At 42.1% G+C, this 17,471-nt stretch overlaps 1 protein-coding gene across 1 annotated transcript in view; it reads right to left on the bottom strand.

Annotated features, from left to right (window-relative positions):
* The window catches only part of cd82b (CD82 molecule b), a 19,838-nt gene extending 4,407 nt beyond the window's left edge, over nt 1–15,431 (bottom strand). The window contains exons 1-5 of the mRNA XM_030776435.1: nt 15,215–15,431; nt 9,083–9,155; nt 7,282–7,354; nt 2,158–2,282; nt 1,250–1,324 (exon numbers count right to left, since the gene is read on the bottom strand). Of these exons, the coding sequence (XP_030632295.1) occupies nt 1,250–1,324; nt 2,158–2,282; nt 7,282–7,354; nt 9,083–9,145 (336 nt within the window). The 5' untranslated portion in view covers nt 9,146–9,155; nt 15,215–15,431. The remainder of the gene's footprint in view (nt 1–1,249; nt 1,325–2,157; nt 2,283–7,281; nt 7,355–9,082; nt 9,156–15,214) is intronic.
* Nucleotides 15,432–17,471: the final 2,040 nt, after the last annotated feature.

Raw genomic sequence — 17,471 nt, 5'->3', positions numbered from 1 at the left:
TGGTTGGATTGTCTTGTGTGTGTGAGTGTGTGTGTTTATGTGTGTGCATGGCTAAAACACTCTGAGAGCATGCATTCTTCTCAGTCACACAACAAGTGCTGAATTGCACTGTAAACAAGAGCATACACATTCATCCTCCGTGAATCTAATCTGAATGTGAACGTGAACGTGTCTGACTACCACATGGCTGTTAAAAGGGAGGTATGTTGAAGTAAAAGTGAAAGCACATGGGACCCTCTGCGTGCTGTGCGGGATGGGGGAGGGCGTTTCTGGGAGGGCAGAAAACCTCACCCCTTTCTGGAAAAAGAACCACAATGCCACCCAACCCTGTGGTGAAGTATAAAGATAGACCACACCCTCCAGAGCACCATCATGAGTTCACTGGAACCTCTTCTAAAACTAGTCCTACAGGACGAGTCTGCTAAAATAGCACTACATGTACCAACACAATGTGCTTGAGGGTTTATCAAAGACATGGATAAGGTGTGTCTGTGTGTGTGTATGTGTGTGTGTGGGGACTGTGAAGGATGTTACATGGGGTTTGTGTTTTGTTTTTTTTTTGTATATGTGTTCATGTTTTAGCCTGTAGAACAGGAACCGGTCTGAGGGGTTTGGCGTGCTCAAACAAACCTCTCCAATTACAGTGAAATATGCACAACAAACAACACACACACACACACACCATTCCATTCTGGTACCAGAGATGATACACCCTCAGAACACTTGACCGTGTGATTTGTAAATGTCAGTAACTTTCACTTTTACATATTCAGCCAAACTTAGCCTCTGGGACAAACCCAGTTCAATTTACATTTTATACTTTCCCACCTGTGGGAGGCACAGTTGCCATTAGTTAGATGAGAGGAACTACACACTCTGGGGAGCTGTGTGTGTGTGTGTACACAAGAATCATTCATGCCACCCACATGAACCCGGTCCCAACTGCACACTTTTAGCACTGAAACCCCCCACGAACACACACACACACACACACACACACACACACACACACACACACACACAGGCACCATAGCTTTCCATTTATAGTAGAGGGAACTAAATGTGATGGAAAGTTCCATTACTTCTTTCCACCCCTTCTTTACCTCCCCTTCCCCAAATTTCCACATTGAGCCTCTTGCTAACATTTAACGGACGTTTTAGTAAACCCTAAATCATACTTTAAGTCATAATTTATTCCATATCAGTGGTTGACGGTGTAATATCACCCACATGAAAAACCATGACTCACCCTATCTCGCTGGAAGTAGATGAGAACGCCCGCTGTGACCTGGGCGATTAGAATCAGCAGCAGACAGGTGAAGTACTGTTGAGAAGGAACAGGATGTTAGACAAATCTCACCTGAACATTACTGTAATTACTTACCCACTATGACAAATGCCACCAGAGAATTCCGGTTCTCGTGCTCCTATGTGTCATTTAGATTAAAACAAAAATTCTGAAGTTAAATATCACTGGAAAAAGATTAAATATCTACACCATAATCTCTGAAAAGAAAAGAAAATCCTAGGGTAGGGCAAGGGTTGTATTTACAGAGAGAATGACAGCTGGTCCCTCCAACCAAACCAGGTCAAACTTGTCCCTGTCCAGCCCAAATGGTTTAACCCTTTGTGGCCCGAGTTCCCCTCTGGGAGCCCCTAAATCTCACAGGTTTATCCCTCTCACCAAGGGGCTGGAAATCCACCAGCATTAACCTAAGACATCTGCTCGAGAAAAAAACCTTCTTTCTTCTGCTAATGGTGTCCAGGTTTGAGAACTTTCTTCAGGACACACAACGACATACTGTTTTTTCCCTATACAATAAAGCCATTTTGGTAATGTGGAGGTTATCTGCAAATGGTAAATATTCATTGTTTCTCTTTGATTCACATCCTAACAGCTAGTATCTGTTCATCTTGAGACTGACTCAGTGTAATTTACTCATTCGCTTGGGACTTTTCAGGGGTGCAGACTGCACATTTCTGATAAAAAATGACAACGTGACTCAGTGACTGCCCTTTACTAATGTCAGTCATTTCTTGGCACTGACTCTGCTGAAGATCTGAAGTTCTAACGCGACCTACGTGTTACTCCTGTATTTCTCATTACATCAGTACTGTGTATAGTTGAGTGGCCTGGAACTGAGCCAAATGACTTACCAATCCCAGGAGACAGCGAATTTCAAAAATGGCACCGATGCAGCCAAGGAATCCCATGAGCAGGGAGAGAGCGCCCACACCAATCAGAATGTAAGAAGCGACCTGGAGCGTGGTGGAGGACTCTTCTGTTTGTGTGGGGGAGAAAAAAAAATTAGCAGGAAGAAGGTAAACCACTGGATATATAGCAACACCTACACCAAACTGTGATGAAATTCAGGCCAAATTTGTCTAATGAGTCAAAGTTAACCAAGATCTTAGTGAAACTGAAATCTGTATCAAAATGACTTCATGGGCTGCACCTTCTCATTTCAGTTCAGCCTTTGACAAACACATATGAGTCAGGGAACATGATGCTAGGCTATGACTACTCTGGCCATCTAAACAAAAGTGAGATTAAAGCAAAGCAGAACTCGATTTTGTGTCTTGAGACAAGGAGGTCCAGTGGAGGCCCAATGGAGAGATGAATTTTCTTGGCAGTGTCTGCCTGGTATGTAGAGGAGGTCTAGCGTAGACACAAGACAGAGCTGGGGGTTGGTGAAGGGGTAGAACACGACAGACATTTTGTCCTCAATCCAAGTCCAGTTCTTTTTTTTTTTCCCTGTCTCTACTGGTAGAGCTCCAGAAGTCCAGTTTGTCTGCTAAGAACCTGGCTTCAGATGCTGTGTGTTCAGTCCAACATATTCCAACCACGACCCAAGAACACACACTCTCTCTCTTTATGCCATATCCTCAGAAACTCAACACAGATAAGACTTCTTTACAACATCTCCAGCCAAACCCATATGGAATCAGTCATTTCAAGATTCTCTACAATCTGCTATTGCATTTTACTTTTGTGGCTTAAATTCTAAAAAGGACCAGTGCAATGTGCCTGGCATCTGAAGGATGGTAGTCTACTCGAGTCAAGACTCACCAACAACAACTGTTCATATCATATGATTTGATGCTTACATTCTACTCTTCATCTAGTAATATCCAGAATACCCACACACACACACACACACACCAAACACATGGCATTCCAGCCTACAATTGTCTCTGGGCTGTAGATTATATAGTACATATACATAGTCCTACATATCCTTTGATATCTATATATATCCACACACAGAAGCTATTGGATAATTGAAGGTTCACGTGAAGGTTTCTAAGTAGAGAGGAGGTGGTGTATATAGATTGGATGGGTGTGACTCACAAGGATATCATTTGAAAGTGGAAAATGATAGCACTATGTGAGGTACCTTCCCTTCCCAATGGCACTCAAAAGCAGACAGAAAAATCTAGATGCCACGTGGTTCCTTGGAAGTCTACGTTGTTCAAAAAACACCTGTGTTCACCACAAGCACTGACTCACTTCCACTATAAAGAGTGCAAACACACACAGAGAGGAAGTTTTGGTATTACGCAGAGTTATATCACATTTACAACACACTCAAAGGGCATTATGGAATCAGACAGTGTGAATGGACTACCTGAAAAACACTGGGTGTTTACATATATGCCTTAATATATCAGTGCCACACATTCAAAAACTGAATTCTGTATGCTAATTTCTAAAAATAAAGTGTTTCTAGAGACTAGAAACTTTCTAGAGGCTGGTACTTTCACTACTGCATAAGAAGTTATTGCACTGGTGTTATCTCAGTAATCATGTGACTCATGGCAGTGTGTTCTTCTAGATCACGTAAGGTAAGATCCTTTACTGAAGGCTGTGAACTAATGCTCCCTTCAATATGTGCAACAGCTGTCTGGTGAAAAATGTTCTGTTTCCACTGAGGTCAATGTGTGTGTGGAGGCGTCTGTTCCCCATTATTGGGTCAGGGACAAGAATTCATTTACCTCACTGACCTAGGTCTAGGAAATAGGAAAAAACAAGCTCCCTTGGTGCTTTTTTATAGAGGCATTTGCTTACACAGAGGGATTCTTCATGCCATCCAAATCAACCCTCTTAAAGAGCAGAGGGCTTGATCTGTTTTGTACGAACAACAAATGTATCTTTAACATCTCTGGTAGTAAAGCAATGACATATGAAATGGTGTGCCAGTCATTCACAAGACCTTTGAGTGTATTACTGTGGTTACAAAAACACGTCTTCCGGTCCATTTAGACATTTAGCAAACAAATGTCAAAATGGAATGGGAAAACAGTTTTATTCAAATAAATAAATGAGAAGCAGTTACGCAAAAGAAAACAGTCCTATTATGAGGGACTGTTGCTAGGTAACAGTTAAAAATATAAATTAGTCATACAGAGATTTACACAGGGGATGTCTTTTTGTCTTTGTCAGTACTGACATCAGCCAAAAATTAATATTCTGCGTTAACCTCTTGATGAAAACTGCACGTCTGTATATTCTAGCAGTCAGAATGGCTTTTGGTACTAAACCGCAACCACAACTCAACTGTCAACTTCAATTTCAACTTCAGTTTTAAAGATTTCTTCCATTTGGATGAATCAGAACTGCTGAAGACACGGACTCTGTGAGAAAAATATTAAGATTTATTGCTGAGCTGAGGAAGCAACAGAACAACAATGATGAGTGTGCAACACGGAGAGGAAGTCAAACCTAAATGTGGAAAATGCAGGGCAAGTCTCTGCTGGGGAAAAAAAAAAGAAAAAGAAAAAAATGACATGTACAATTCTCAAGCCTCTTTTTAAAAAGCCAGGCAGCTGTAAAGGCACTCTATTAATATAATCCTGGCTCAGAGGCAAGGAAAGAAATAACTGCATGGAAACTAAAAACACAAGGAGATCCTGTTTTTTGACACAGCTCAATGGAAGCTCAGAGCGAGTGCCACTACAGTCAACAAACAGGACGGCCTCCTCAGCATAGAGAGGTCCCTCAGAAGACCTCCAGGGTACAGCATTTGACCGCCAGGCCCTGCCCATGTTCCCAGAGTGTGGGGTTGGAACAGGAGGAGGGGGGCCTGTGAAAGCCTAGGGGATATCCTCAAGAGTATCAGGACTGGAGGACAGTCCGATCAGTGCTATCTGCTAAGGAGCAGCTGGACAATGAAAACAATAGGGGTATGTTCCAGACATGGTAAAAATGGACTTCACCTTGTGATAAGCAGACACCAGTTATCCTGGAAGCGATTGGAGTGGGGTGAGGGAGGGGTTACGAAAGACCTCAAAATATGATTGCAGGAAGTGGCCGTGGGGTGGGGTAGATGTGGTCTGACTTGGCTTGCTCCAAAAGCTTCATCGAAATCAGGTTGTGTAAACAAGTCAACCTACTTATAGCCCTCTCCAAATGGCTTCCAAAACTTCAAAAGGAAGACTGTCCTAGAGAATGTCCTGATCGATCCCTATTCAGCTTGATATACTGCTTTCACTCACTGACTTACATTAACAGTTATGAACAAGAATTACAAACTCTTCCATATAGACATTTTTTCCTTCCAAATGCAGTAAAAAAAGAGAGAAAGAAAAGAAAACATAAAAACATTTGTACAGACTTCCAAAACCAGTAGAAAGTTGCCAGAAGACACTCCGAAGAATCACTCATACATGAGCTTAAACTGAACAACTACTGCTTTGGGCAATGGTCCATCTGGGCTGAGCACACTGCAAGCATTTATAATATATCAGAGAGATTTATGTTAGTTTCCATGGCCTTTTTTTTTTTTTACAGTGGGGCCTGTGGCTGGCTGAATGACTTCAGCTGTCTGTGTTAGTCAGTATGTGAAACATGGATAGTTGTGTGGTATCTCTGCAGGGCGACATCTGGTAAGACTCTGGGACTGCACCTGAAATCGTGGGTTAGGTCTATATGCGTCTCTGCTCTGCATTTCAGTTTCACTCTGTCTTCCTCTTGTTTTTCCTCTTCCTTTTTTTCATCCAGCTCGCCTTCAAACTGTGCCACAGTTGAGGAGAGCGTACACACATCAGTGAATTTGTGTGTGTGTGTGTGTGTGTGTAAATACAGGGTTTGTAAAAAGAGATTTAGGGATCACATAGTTTACTGGAGAATAAGAGGGAAACCTCTCCACCATCTTTGATACTCTAATTCAAACTGCAGTGGGAACATGGCCAGACACACAAGCATACACTGGTATTTACAACCAAACACAGAGCTTGCAAGCAAGGCCAAAGATGGTAGAAAGACACAACACAATAATGAGTTGCTACCACAGACAGATTTAAAACACTGCCATCCCACCTCTTCGCCCTGACGGCGCTATATAACAGGGGCAATGATAAAGTTACCATGAAGATCAACGTAAGATCGCTGTTCATGACCGACTCCCTGTCCGTCATTACAGGCACCCTACAGCACGGAAGAGTGACGTGTTAACACGGGAGGAACATGGTAACGTCTATGAGCAAAGGACTGCGCAGACGATATTGCTCTGACAAAGTACAACAGATCGATCATATCAGACTTATGAAAGACGGTCTTAAGTAAGGGTAGCCACAAAGGATGTGAAGAAAGCAAAAATGACAGACATAAATCAGTCAAAAAAAAACAACAAAAATGCAGATAATGATTGCTGAGAGCGTGCATGCTCATGTTCATGCTCAGAGTCACCAAGACAGAGAGGGAGAAAGAGATGACTCCAGCAGTTTTAATGAGGATCAGAGCAGTCAGAGAGAGAGAGAGAGAGAGAGAGACAGAGACAGAGAGAGAGAGAGAGAGAGAGAGAGAGAGAGAGAGAGAGAGACAGAGAGAGAGAGAGATAGAGAGAGAGAGAGAGAGAGAGAGAGCGAGAGAGAGAGAGAGATGTCCTCTTGTGACAGTCTGTGAGCAGAAAGTGGGCAGTAGGAGCCCTGGAGCAGTGACCTGCTTTTCTGGTGGGAAGGCACAGTTCTTTCATGGTTTTCTTTTGTGGGTCACATTTTTTGGTTTACAGCTTACATCCCTCTGATTTTACAGCCCTGTTCCCCTGAGAACATAAGAATGGGGCCAACTAGATGAACAACAGATTAGCTGGCCAAATCGGCCGAGCATATTATTTTGGATGGATAACACTGCTTCCTTGTGATTCGTTTTTTTTTATGTTACGTCCAGCACCAGACATGACGGCCGTCCACTGATCCTGTGTACTCTGAGCTGGAGGTCACATTGACTTGGAGCTGAAGTGCAAAAGCAGAGGAGACGCTCTGAAAGAAGCAGGAACTTACGGAGGACCGCGATGAAACTCTTGTTGTCCAGAAGGATCCATAGTCCAAAACCCATGATCACCCCTCCGAATAACTGAGAAGAAAGAGAGGGAGAGGAGTTAGTGAGGACGCGTGCGCGTTTATGTTTCCCACACCACCACCCTCTCTCGCATCTGGCACTCATCAGTTAATGCCATTGTGGAATGGGAGAGGATGCAGGATGTGGACTGTGATTATCCACATAACTGGCACTGGAAATACACAGATGCTTTTGACTCAGTGTGTTCTTTTTTTTGGGGGGGGGGGGGGGGGGTGCTTCAATAGACACATTAAAACATTTTCAGAGCGAGAGAGAGAGGAGAGAGGGACGGAGAATGATAAGAAAAAAAGAAAGATGGAAAAAGCGAAAGATTGAGATAGCGAGAGAGAGAAAGTAAAAGAATAAACATGACAGAAAAGGAAAGTAAGTGAAAACTAATACTGAGGGAGAGAAAGAGATAAGACTGAGAAAAAAAGAAAGAGAAAACAGAGAGGCAGAGATGGAATAACAATTAGGCAAAAGGAAAGCTTAACCCCCTGGAGTCTAGGCCAGTTTTGGGAATGTTTGGATGCTTATCACTTCATGCTTTTCACTGCAGCGTTCTTCACATTACCTCATTTGTGAAGCCCGTGCGACAGTACATGTCTTCCTTTATAACTCAAACTCCTCTACAATCTTATCTTGTTGCTTTTGGCAGCTGACAGACAAAGAGTACAAGACACAGATACATTTTTTCTTTTTCATTCTTCTTGTCTCCTAAAGTTGAGGGACTTAACGGGTTTGTGTCCAGACCCTCTCTGCACAGCTACAGGCCTGAGGGTGTTTACGACCTGCCGGCTCAGAGACCTTGTTTCCTACAGTCAGGATCTGAGTTAAACACCTGCATTAGTCCAAGTGTAGTGAATGGCCTATGAAGTGTGAGCTGTGCAACAGAGGCTGGCTCCTTCACTGGAACTACAGAGTTAGAGGCAGGAAAGCTCTGGCCTGCTTTGTAATTACAATGGCTCCAGCCCTCAGAGGACACAGCAGAGATCAGAGACCAGGCATACATACATACATACATACACATACACACACACACACACACACACACACACACGGAGCTTATTTAGTTACTGGTCAAGCCTGCTCATCATCCGCCCCCTGCATGAAGCAGTTTTATGGCTGTGAGTTCTAATTAGCCAGCGCCTCCTGTGGTTTTATCATAAACCTCTCTCCCTTCCTCCCTTTCTCATCTCCCTTTGCAATTTACAGGCTTGTGATGCACTTAAAAGGGCTGAGGTTTCTGAAGTCTGATTCACTAAAACCTCCAGCCAGAGCAAAAGGCTTTGACTTGTTCATATCCAGGACCATCTAGGCAACTGACTGATGTTTACTTCAAAACTAACATATGGCCAACATTTTACTTCTGTTCTGTTGTGTAAAGCAGTGCTTGCTGAAAGTTACAATATGTAGGAATATTCATGACCGGGTGTATAAATATCATAAACAGCTGAAGTTGACATATCTGTTTTTGACTTGGCACTCATTTTCTGAGAACAGAGACCTAGATGTTTATGCAAATGACCCAGACTGTAAAAATTCAAATAGCACTATGATGGAACAGTCATCTCTTAATCAAAAAAAATGGAGTGTTGAGAGAAGACTCTACTTATTCTACCTGCTGTTATTTGGTCTTTTAACCCTCGCAACTCCCTGTAGTTGTTTCATGTACAGGATGTTAGACGAGTGCTGTGTTAATAGTGTGATATTAATGACGTCCGTTTGAATGTCTCAACTTACAAAGAAAAGCAGGTTGAACAGGAATAGGAAGTACTTGGTGGCGGTAATGCATCCTTTTCCCATGGCTGCAGCTCTGTGGAAGAGGAAAAAGAACTGTGATCAGCATTGTCATGAAATCCCTATCAGATCTCCACGGTCAAACACACACAGCGCAGCACAGCACAGCACAGCACACAGTCAAACCGCCAGACGGTGCGCAATAAGAAAACAGAGGACAACACAGTACAAAGTCGGTAACATCTGTGTCTTTGGGGATACCAGAATTGTGTTGCAGAGATGATCGCACTGAACAATGCTTTGCTACATTGTGTCTGAGCTCTGTGACCTTGTGTAAACCCTGGATTAGGGTTAGTGACACAGATCAGCCTAGCCTATAGCCTGACAGCATTTATGGGCCTTTATGTTACATGCACCATTAGACTCTCAATCTCTGTCATCCATCACATTTTGTTTGCAGCAGGGCAATAACTGTTTAAGCCCCCCCCCCCCCCCCCCCCCCCCCCCCCCCCAAAAACCTTACACGTATGCATCTATGGGCCTTTTGCATCGCAAAACCATATGTAAAATAAGGCTGCGATGTGTGAAGCATTCTGGGAACTGAATATGTACAGCAGTGTCTGCAGGAACACTTCAGCCAACAGGCAGAAACAGCACTCTCCAGTTCCACAAGGTCGGGCAAATGTGACCAAAAACGATTTGCATAATTTTATGTATAAATGTTTTAGCCTACAATGCAAAGTTTAGCCTGTCAAAATATTTGATTACTGATTGTTAACTGACTGAGTCAATATGTCACAACCACAATATGAATGTAGAGAGATAAGCATGAAGTTCGAGGTGAGCGGTGGCTAGTCACATGCCATGTACACCACTGTCCAGAGGGTGTCCACACGAATATCGTGCTATCCACGTAGCAAATGAACTATATAAATATCACTTGTGTGAAAACCACATGCGAGAGAATGTGGAATGAGGCCGCAGAAGGCAGTCTGGCTTGCCAAGATGACGCACATCACGAGCGCTCTACACAGATTAGTTATTAAAGGAGAAGATTTGATAGGAGAGCAAAACTAAATGAAAAGAGAACAGTAATTTGCATTCTGGGCATTTAAAAAAAAACGTGCTGTGGTGAGCTGCAGCAGGAATTACTCTCTAACACAGAAGATCAGTACATAACTAACTGTTTTTTCAGGCTGTCATCATTCTCACTGGACCTCTTTTTTTCCACAAGCATCAAAAATAAAAGTGCTGTGAGGGTTTTTTTTTTTCTTTTTAAAGGGCTGAATTTATCTTGTTAGGGTAACACCCGGAATATCAAATGACAGGTCCCAGCACTGGGTGTGTTAACCCCATACCACAGCAGAATATTTCTCCTCACCAATATTTGGGCAACATTTTTCAATCCTCCTACCCATCCTTCATTCCTCCTTCACTCTCCTTTTCCCTTCACGCGCCCTCCGTTCCCGATCCATAATGGAGCTGTGCTGGGCGGAGGCCTGAAGCATACAGGGGGCTAGACGGTTACAAAATCCAGTTTGGCATACTTTTTCTGGAGCATGTTTGTGAAGTCTTTCTATCCGAGTGCACTGTAACTATTCTGTCATTATCACTATCGTTATCTGCTATGAGTCTGTCTTTTTTTTTTTTTTTTTGCACCGTTTTCCTTCCACAGGAAGCCTCAGCATTATACAACGACCTGTGTTTCTTTCTGTTCTCTGTGGGTTTAAACTGAAAAAAAAAAAAAAAATCTAATATTCAACATCATGTCGATTACATGTGGACGAGGAAGCATGTGTGGCCAGACAGGGAAAAGTCGGAATGAGTTTCACTCTCATGCACTTTCTCCGCTCTGCTTCCTCGTTGTGGGCCGAATCTTTCGCTGACAGTGATGGAAAAAAAACACTTCTTAAAAGAGAGGTGGAGAAAGGGAAAGTTCAGAGCGTAGCTGTGCATGCGGGGAGCACAGCTGCAGTGCATGTGTACACAACCTCAAGCGATCATGTCTATACAGAGATATTTGCATAAGTCTACACTTCAGGTATAAAGGCTTTTCATTAATCCGCACGGAGGTGGGACAATAGCCCACAGCTAAAGGTGACGGTTAACCAGACGGCAACCAGAATGATTCTGATCCCAAAATATGAGGCCCACCAAGAAGGTAAAATGAGCTACAATGCTAAAACTGTCACTGTCCTTAAATGCTAATGTAGCACTACTGATGGAATGTCTCTGCAGTCAAAACCTCTAGTGTGTGTGTGTGTGTGTGTGTGTGTGTGTGTGTAGTCAAAGGGCCTGACAAAAGAAAACAAATCTACCTTGAAAAAAATGGATAGGTTCCAATCCAACTTAAATCTACAGTCAAGCTCTATATATCTCTGTTCCATAATCCATTCCTGTACATCAGTAAGGTCACCTCTATACCCCACACAGTGTGTGAAGAACACCCCATTCTACTATACCTTCTTTTCATCAATCCTATATTTCTATGACCCCTCTCCGGGCCCCCAAAAGAGCATGGTTCCCAACACCCCTCGATCCCTCCCTAACAGAAAAAAAAATTATGACACTTTGCCCCAACTCTGTCCCATTCATACACGACACAAAGCAAGCCTTTTCCCAGGCCTTTTAATGCGAGACAAAAGACTACGTGAACATGTCCCAGCAAGCTTCACTTATACAGGGACATTTGCAAATAAATGATCCAAGTCGTGAGGTTCTGGCTGGGATCACATGATGTGATATAACCCATACAGTCTAGACGAGTTTCCTTCTGCTTATCTCCTCAAGCAATAGCCGAAAAAAGGCTTTAGCATATAACAAAAGAGATTGGCTCTACTTCACAGCATGACTTCGGTAAATGTTTGCAAACTTGACTTGGATCAGCCTGTTAAGTTCATAAGCAAGTCTGTCGTTCTTCAGGAGTGTTTGGGAATGGTTAAGCACACGCAGCACTGCGATCACCCTTAAATATGAGCTAACATAAACAAGGCGCTATTTATGTTCTCATTTACCACTCCAGAAAAAAATCCCTGTATTTATCAAAAAGAGCCAAGCTTATAGCTACAAAAAAAGGCATCCGCAAAAGCTCTGCAGTCTAACACTCAAGTCTTCTCAGAGGCTCACACCCTTTCCCACGGTGCACGGACACACACACACAAACACACACACACACACACCCCTAAGCCTCCCTAATTCTTGCAGTAACCGTGATGAAGCCATTACAGCAAACATCTCACGGTGACCAGAGCACCCCAGTCACTGTTAGCTTGTTAAAGAGCAAAGCTAACACAGGTTGCATACAGTAGCTCAGATCATACTAAAGAAGAAAACTGTCAGCTACTATAGTGTGTAGGACAAAAAGCACACAAACTCCACGCCCTGTTTCTGGAGGGTAGGTGACCGTGTCACGTGAGGTGGCAGACTCGATCATGAATGTCGTGTACCTGAGACTGGCAGCTCACCAAAAACAAGTCGGTATAAGACAAGCCTGCTTTGCTTTTTTGTATAATTAAAATGATGGGATTTGACTGGTGGTTGGCAGGTGAAGTGAAGGAAGACCAGCTGTATGACCTCTATGAGCTAAACACAAGGACTGCCAGATGACCAAAAAAAAAAAAGAAAGAAAGAAAGAAAGAAAGAAAAAACCCCTCCTGGCAGAAAATCAATCAGACGCCGCAAAACGGACTCACTGATCAGTAAAACAAAATGAAAACACCACTCAGGTTTGTGCCGCTGCTATAGAGACACCCAGGCACACCACAACGGAACCCTTAACCCACAGCATAACGCAGAAACTGTCAGGTGACACTTGTCACTCAACATTCTACTTTCCAAGAATAAATTAGGCCTAGGAGAGAATCCTATCTAAACACAAATAAGAGAATGATGATTTTTAGCGAAAGAACCAGATGAACCACAGCTTGAACCCTCTGACAGTAGACTTGTTCACACTTATCATCATTAGTCTGAACTGAGAACTAGATCTTCCAGGAAGTCACTTACAGGGCAGTGTACAGTCTAAGTGTGATGTACCACTGACAGGAAATGACAAAGGAATGCAAAGGTTACAAAAAGAGAGGGGCCAAACAGGGATATAATTTCATTTTTACTGTTCTTTTCTGGGCTCAAGTGAGTCAATCAGTGGCACTTCCAACATTCACCAAGGCGTCAGGCTGAAGGGGGTGATTTGTCACCGACTAACACTGCAAGTGATTTGCTTAACAGCAATGCAACACTGAGCATGCAGCTTTTTTTAACACCATGAAAGAGTTGCAGTGGAAAAGAGGGCCACAGATATATGTTTCTTCTCAAGTAGCCAAGGATGAGTTTTCTTCAGACAGGGAATGAAAAGGTTAAAGTGTTGAAGCAGAGGAAAATGCAAATCCCACAAGGCGATGCTTATGCATTCATCCTTGGGATTGGGGCTTCCCACAAACTAGGATATTTCCAGAAAACTTTGCTCAAAACCAACACCAGCTTCTAAAAGTGAAAGTGTGCAAGTGTAATGACAAAGAGCTCATACAAGAGTCAACCAGAAACTGAAAATAAACCTGGAATTCCTATCTTAGGGAATCTCCCTAAACACTGATCTAAACTGTTAGCGCTTGTGTCAACCAGTCCAATGCTGACAAAGAATCAATGCCAGTATGTTTCTCAGAGAGCAGCTGAGGACAAGAGGGGAAAAATACTCGTGTAGTACTCTCCTAAATGTTTTTCAGTTTAGATTACCAAACTGAATCCTCATAAGGAAAAAGCTGCAGGCTATATTTGTGGCTAAAAAGAAACAGAACATGTTGAAATGTGCTGAAATTTCCAAGTCACAACAAAGTGCTCACTGAGCAATTAAAAATCTCACATCATGGCACCGTGGGTTAGTGCTGGCACAGAAAAGAAGTCTATATGACTGAGTAAAGTTTATTGACTGATACAGACGCTCAAGGACGGACAGAAGGATAGTCTGCAGAATGCACATTTCATTGGACATTTGACCTCAGCGTTAGAGTAAAAGCTATGCTAGTTAGGTATTTACCTAACGTTACCGGGAGGGACACTTGTGCGCATGTTGAATATGAACAAATGAAAGTGAAAAGAGTTTGCCCCGCTCCTAAACAACATCTGTGTACTGACTTGTCCGTTCTGGATTCCCCTTCATGAGTGAGTGGGTGCTGATTTTGACGACAATGAGGCAAAGAGTATGACCCCTGCCAAACTGCTCAGACCATCATTATGGCAGCAACTATCGGTCTAAACGAAAAGACTTGACCTATTTCCACATTTGGGTCGTTATTACAGTATCCCGTAGGCATGACATTAAAAACCACACAACATACCCAAAGCCGTTAATGGAGGGGACAGGATAAACTGTGAGAGCAGACGGGTATAAGCCACATCTTTTGTTGAAACAATGATCCTCACTCAACTGTCCGAATTTAGTTCAAGGGATAGGATTAGGTTAAGGAGCAGATAATCTTTACACATTTACAACAGAACTACAGTTTTTGCTTATGGGAAATGTGCCACAGAACAGCCTTACGTAGATCAAGGCATGCCTTAAACAACTTTTTAGTGTCTCACAGCTTACAATTCGTGTGTTTAGGTAGAACGTGAGCGGCGGTGATGTAGCGACACAATTCACTTTTAGACCGACAAGAAGTTGTTAAGTACTTAAGCTGAAAAAAAAACCCCTGTTGTTTCTGAAGTTTCAACTAAAACCGGAATGCATGAAATGAGGTTAAGTGACATTCATCAATAAAAAGAACCTGGGCGCCAGAGGCGCTAACTCAAAGGTGTAGAACCGAAGATGTCGAAGAATATACCAATACGACATGCAATATGTCACATAAGCATGACACGAGACATAGTTTAAAATACAAAGAAAACAAACCAATAAAAATTCTTGTTAATCGAGTTGAGTCGAGTAATGGTTAATAGTTTAGCTAGTCAACATTATTTACATAATTGTGACTAAAAGTTTTCTAAAAAGAAGTTAACGGAGTTAACCGCTAAAGGTGGCTTCGCGCACACGTTTCTTATATTTTAGCGACACATGAGTTAAACACACAAATAAGTAAAGAAATGCAGAAACCACTTGTCAATTAGTGAGTGAAACGAACATTATAAGCGCGTGCTTACGTCTTAAGAGAGCAGTACGAAGAAGGGATCCTCTAAAATGACAGCAGTCCTCAACTCTGTCTTGTTTCACTGTGTGTCCGTATTGTTGCTTGAGGCTTATGCTATAGCATGGAAAAGCGTCGCTGCCACACGATAGAAGATACTTTCTATTAACCCTATCCTTTCAGATCCAAACCAAGTGGAGAAAAAGATGAAGCGAGATCGTACTTAACCAAGAGTGTGGCTGCTATCCCTCGAGACTACTGAAACTGTAATTTAGTGGGTGGAGACAAACGCGCTTTTAACCGTTTCTAAAACAATAACAACATGTTTTTGACAACGAGACGCTAAGGCATGCGTGTATAAAATCTTCAGAAGTACACAGTAAAGATCGAGTACGAAAGACTAACAAACAAACGAAACCCTCCTCACCCTGAAGTTACGATTTATAGCGTAGGCTACATTTTTAAGCCTCCCATGCAAAAAGTTTATATCAATAAATCTCTAAGTGAACAGAGTCTGATCCGACCTGTAGGAGGCACAAAGGTTAGCATGACATTTCTATTAAGATTTTAGTACACAATTGCAACGTTTTCATCCATACACATTGCCACCAGCACCACCACCACCAACAATCAATCAACAAACAAAAAAATAAATAAATAATCGTACTAAAAAAATTGAACTCTCACCTGGATGATTCTTATATAGTTTAAAAGTTTGAAGTATGCAGTATCTTCATGCTGTCTAACCTGACAGATTTTCCGGGGTGGATCTATTGGGGTTGTCTATCAGCCAATAAAAAAAAAAAAATACTATGCAGATGATCAGAATTCCATTAATGGATTGAACTGTACATCAACCAATACGAAAAGCTAATGTCCCAGAGTCAGTCAAGAAACTGAAGCTGAAAATTGAATTTAAGAGCGAGGTAAAATCTTTAAACGTATCTCAAAATGAACCACAAAATACTTACAGACAGAGAATCAAGATGCAGGTTCTGGCCTTCGCAGCCCCCACCTAAATATAACCAAAAACCTGTGAGAAAGCCTGAGGAGACCTCTCAAACATGCAGTGCAAGCAATGAGAACTGAGGACGTTTCTCATTAGTGATAGAAAGACACTTCTCCAGCTTCAGGAAATGTTTGAAAGCTATTATGGCCGCTAAATGATGCATTTAGCAACTCTTAACTGACAGTTTTGCACATGCAGTTTTCATTTTTGAAATAACGACTGTTAAAAATAGCATTTATCAGTTAAACTTTGTACAAAGACATTGTGTTTAACTTTATACTGAGAAGATGGGGCGGCGCCCGGGTAGTTTCTTCTCACTTGGAGATTCAACGAATTGCAAGCTTTGATCAGGTATTTTCCGAAGCATAAGTTACATTACAGAGTAATGTAAAGTCTCTGCTTTGAAGAATGTGGAGAGGGTGTTTTAAGTTCTCAGTCAAACACAGGAGACACAGCGACAAAATATAAAACCATACAGAAACATTGCGGCATGTTACAAACACATGCTCCTAACCACTACACTTCACAGAAGGCAACTCCTGAGCACCTGCATAGTCTTGCACAGTTGACTCTAGAGTTGTTAAAAATCTGTACCCAGCCTGAAGTTATTCTTGCCAAGACCTTTAGATTTGACAACATAATTACCCTTTACAAAGGCATACTGGGCGAGGGGAGAGGCAGACTTATTTGTGTTAAGGCATGACGGAGAAGAAACCATTGTGAAATGGCATGGTGGGATCTTTGCATGCCATTTTGATTGCTTTGTGTTGAGTAGAGTTTTGCTCAGGATATCCTGTTTGTAGATGGGTTACTGACAGATACAAGACATCAAAGAACTCTACACAAAACACCTTTAAAATCAAAATTACTTTAATGTGCATAAAGATTTCCTGCTTAATGAGCACATTTCTGCAGAAAGCCTTGATAAAACATATTTGTTCACCACAAAATGAAATGCAGGATTTTGACTAATGCAGGAGGAGCAAAAAGCTAATACAAGTAAAATACTTTGATTTAACTTCAGCTATTTCATTTGGCAGAAGCTATTTAGACAAACTCACATGACATGGATCATCCAAAGAACAACAGATACTGACAACAATATTTAAATCAGACATTAGCTGCACAACAGACCTTGATTTAATCACAAATTCTTAATCCCATCGAGATTTGACAAGACACAACAAAATGCATACTCAGTGTTTGAAAGATTAATTCTATCCTATTACTCTTCAAATAACTCCTTTGCTTCTCTTTTTGTGAC

The sequence above is a fragment of the Chanos chanos genome, chromosome 1, assembly GCF_902362185.1.
Source record: "Chanos chanos chromosome 1, fChaCha1.1, whole genome shotgun sequence".
Taxonomy (NCBI): Eukaryota; Metazoa; Chordata; class Actinopteri; order Gonorynchiformes; family Chanidae; genus Chanos; species Chanos chanos.
This window is presented reverse-complemented; position numbering and strand designations above follow the sequence as displayed.